At 43.6% G+C, this 2,500-nt stretch overlaps 2 protein-coding genes across 7 annotated transcripts in view; both read left to right on the top strand.

Annotated features, from left to right (window-relative positions):
* The window catches only part of fbxl20 (F-box and leucine-rich repeat protein 20), a 17,197-nt gene extending 16,647 nt beyond the window's left edge, over positions 1 to 550 (top strand). Inside the window, exon 15 of the mRNA XM_053675281.1 lies at positions 1 to 550. This exon is cut by the window's left edge and continues 1,306 nt beyond it. The gene's annotated coding sequence lies outside the window, so the exon portion shown is untranslated.
* Positions 551 to 1,890: 1,340 nt separating this feature from the next.
* Positions 1,891 to 2,500, top strand: part of LOC108256836 (SH3 and cysteine-rich domain-containing protein 2) — a 10,189-nt gene continuing 9,579 nt past the window's right edge. For 2 of the 6 annotated variants that reach the window (XR_008393386.1, XM_053675279.1), the window contains exon 1: positions 1,894 to 2,181. Coding sequence is in view for 3 of the 6 variants with exons in the window: in XM_053675279.1 (XP_053531254.1) it covers positions 2,089 to 2,181 (93 nt within the window). In the remaining 3 variants the exon portion in view is untranslated. Of the gene's footprint in view, positions 2,182 to 2,500 lie in introns of all 6 variants that reach the window. The other 4 variants (XR_008393387.1, XR_008393385.1, XM_053675278.1 and 1 more) reach the window with 4 other exon arrangements.

Raw genomic sequence — 2,500 nt, 5'->3', positions numbered from 1 at the left:
GGACACAAACACACAACTAGAATGAGAAAATGAACTGAACCAATCAGAGAGTGTTTTAGTGTTGTCACTGTCTATATGTTTTCTTGTTTGTGTGTGTGTGTGTGTGTGTGTGTGTGTGTGTGTGTGTGTGTCGGGTTTGGTTTACACACTCCACTCATGAAGGAGAAACTGGATCCAAATTCAATCTGCTTCATCACTACAGGAGCTGACTGGTTTAAGAAACACGCACACACACACACACACACTTTGTTTCTCTGTTATACACCTCTCTGTCTGTGTCTCTCTCTCTCTCTCTCTCTCTCTCTCTCTCTCTCTCTCTCTCTCTCTCTCTCTCTCTCTCTCTCTCTGTACAGTACACACTTGGATTGTGTGTGTGTGTGTGTGTGTGTGTGTGTGTGTGTGTTGGGGATGGTGTGACTGTAGCTATTGCAATTACACTTGTTGTAAATCTGTTCCCTTTTACTTTGTTTTTGTTTTCCTTTTTATGATTAACCCCTATAAATAAATGAATATGTATGTATGAATAAATATATAACTATATTATTATTAACAGCTGTGTGGTGGTGTTATATTTGTGTGGTGGTGTTATATTTGTGTGTGTGTGTGTGTGTGTGTGTGTGTTTTATATGGACACCTGTGACGTTGTTTTAAAAAAAGTCATAAGAGCCAGCCAATCAGATCAGTCCATTCTAAACCAGCCCCATGCTACACTGGAGGCTATAAGCTTCCATGACTTGTGAGCTACATTAGCCTCAGGTGCAAATGAAACCTCAGAAACAAACGCAGTGCCTGAGTCACATTTAACATTTCAGTACCATCACTGACCACTAGAGGGCGTGTGCGGTCTACACTGACACTCACCCTGACAGCGGGGCTGTGTCTCAAATCACACACTTCACTGTTCTTCCTGTCTATATAAAACTACCTAAGGATTGTATGATGATTGTATTTGCTGAAGTGTGTATTAATCTATCCCATCATGCACCACTGAATGGAAGGGGCGGAGCTTAAAGAACATAATGTACAGGACTGACATGGCTACTGATTACATAACCTCAGATTAATATTAGTGGTAGTAGTTGTTGCTATTGCAAACATATTCGTTATTTTTTGTTACGACAGACTTTTACTCGGATCTCATAAACATGCAAATAAAAAGGCTTCCAATTATTGGAACAATACAAGCCCCGCCCCTTCTGGGTGTGACGGTCAGGTGTCCACATACTTTTGGCCGTATAGTGTATATACACTGTACGTGACAACACGCACACAAATGTGTGGTTTATTGGCTCACACTACAATGTGATAAACTCCTTACAGGATTACTTTAATGACGAGTTTTAACCTGATTGTTCCAAACCAAGGATAAACGTTTCCATAAGAGACTCCACATTTTATTCAAATCCTTCATCTCCACACACAACGCGTTTCTGAGGCGGTCCAATCGACTCGTCTCTGATAGGAATGCTGGTCTGCAAGAGAATAGCAAATCATTTACGCCATTCCTCAGACGGCGTTATCCAGAGCGACTCACATTTATCTCATTTATACACCTGAGGATATGAGGGTTAAGGGCCTCGCTCAGGGGCCCAGCAGGGCCCTGCACCCACACCGGCCCTTTCCGGATAAGATTGGACACCCCTGATACAGACTCTACACATAGGCTGGTTCAATCGGACAAATTCTACAGAAACTCAGATAACAGCTCTGGACTGTGATTCCCAAAAGCACTGATTAAGTAGATCATCGACTCCACTGACTCCAATATTCTCTCTGATCATCTGAACTTCATGACGCTTTTGGGAAACACAGCAATGTACAAAGAATGTGTGTGTGTGTGTGTGTGTGTGTGAGAGAGAGAGAGAGAGAGAGAGGAGAGAGAGAGAGAGAGAGACTGTGCGTGCTCTCCAGTTCTCCAGTAGCGCGCGGATGCGTTAGAAGTCAGAGAGCCGCTTCTCCTCTTTTCTTTTATTTCCTCTCCGCTTGTTTAGGTTGAGTTTTATTTGAGAACACACTCACTGCCGGGACAGAGTCTGACACTCTTCACCCTCGTCAGGCTGAAGTTGATTTGAAAGTTTAAAAGCAGCGATGACAGAAATAAGCGATGAGATGGAGAGCGACGCGGAGCCGCGCGAGCTGCAGAGATCACCGAGCACCTTATCCATCAACGCCGGATCCAAGGTGAGCGCGAGACACTCACACTCACACACACACACACACACACACACACTCACACACACACGCTGAATTTCACTATTAAAGATGAATCCAGAATAAGGTGTAAAGTGCAGCTGCTTTGGTTTTGTGATGTAAGCGTCAGCACTTTAAAGCGGCTGTAAGTGATGTTTCTCTCTGTGGTGATGAGGGTCAGCTGAACATCAGTGTGTTGTGTGTACAGAGTGTTGATCACAGCTGATTCATCACTGATGAGTGTGTTGAGAGAGGGTCATAATCATACTCGGAGACTTGAAGTGTAAAAGTTACGGCAGGTTTTTATCGT

Source organism: Ictalurus punctatus, chromosome 24 (assembly GCF_001660625.3).
Source record: "Ictalurus punctatus breed USDA103 chromosome 24, Coco_2.0, whole genome shotgun sequence".
NCBI lineage: Eukaryota > Metazoa > Chordata > Actinopteri > Siluriformes > Ictaluridae > Ictalurus > Ictalurus punctatus.
Note: the sequence above shows the minus strand (reverse complement) of the source record. Positions and strands in the feature narration are given on the sequence as shown.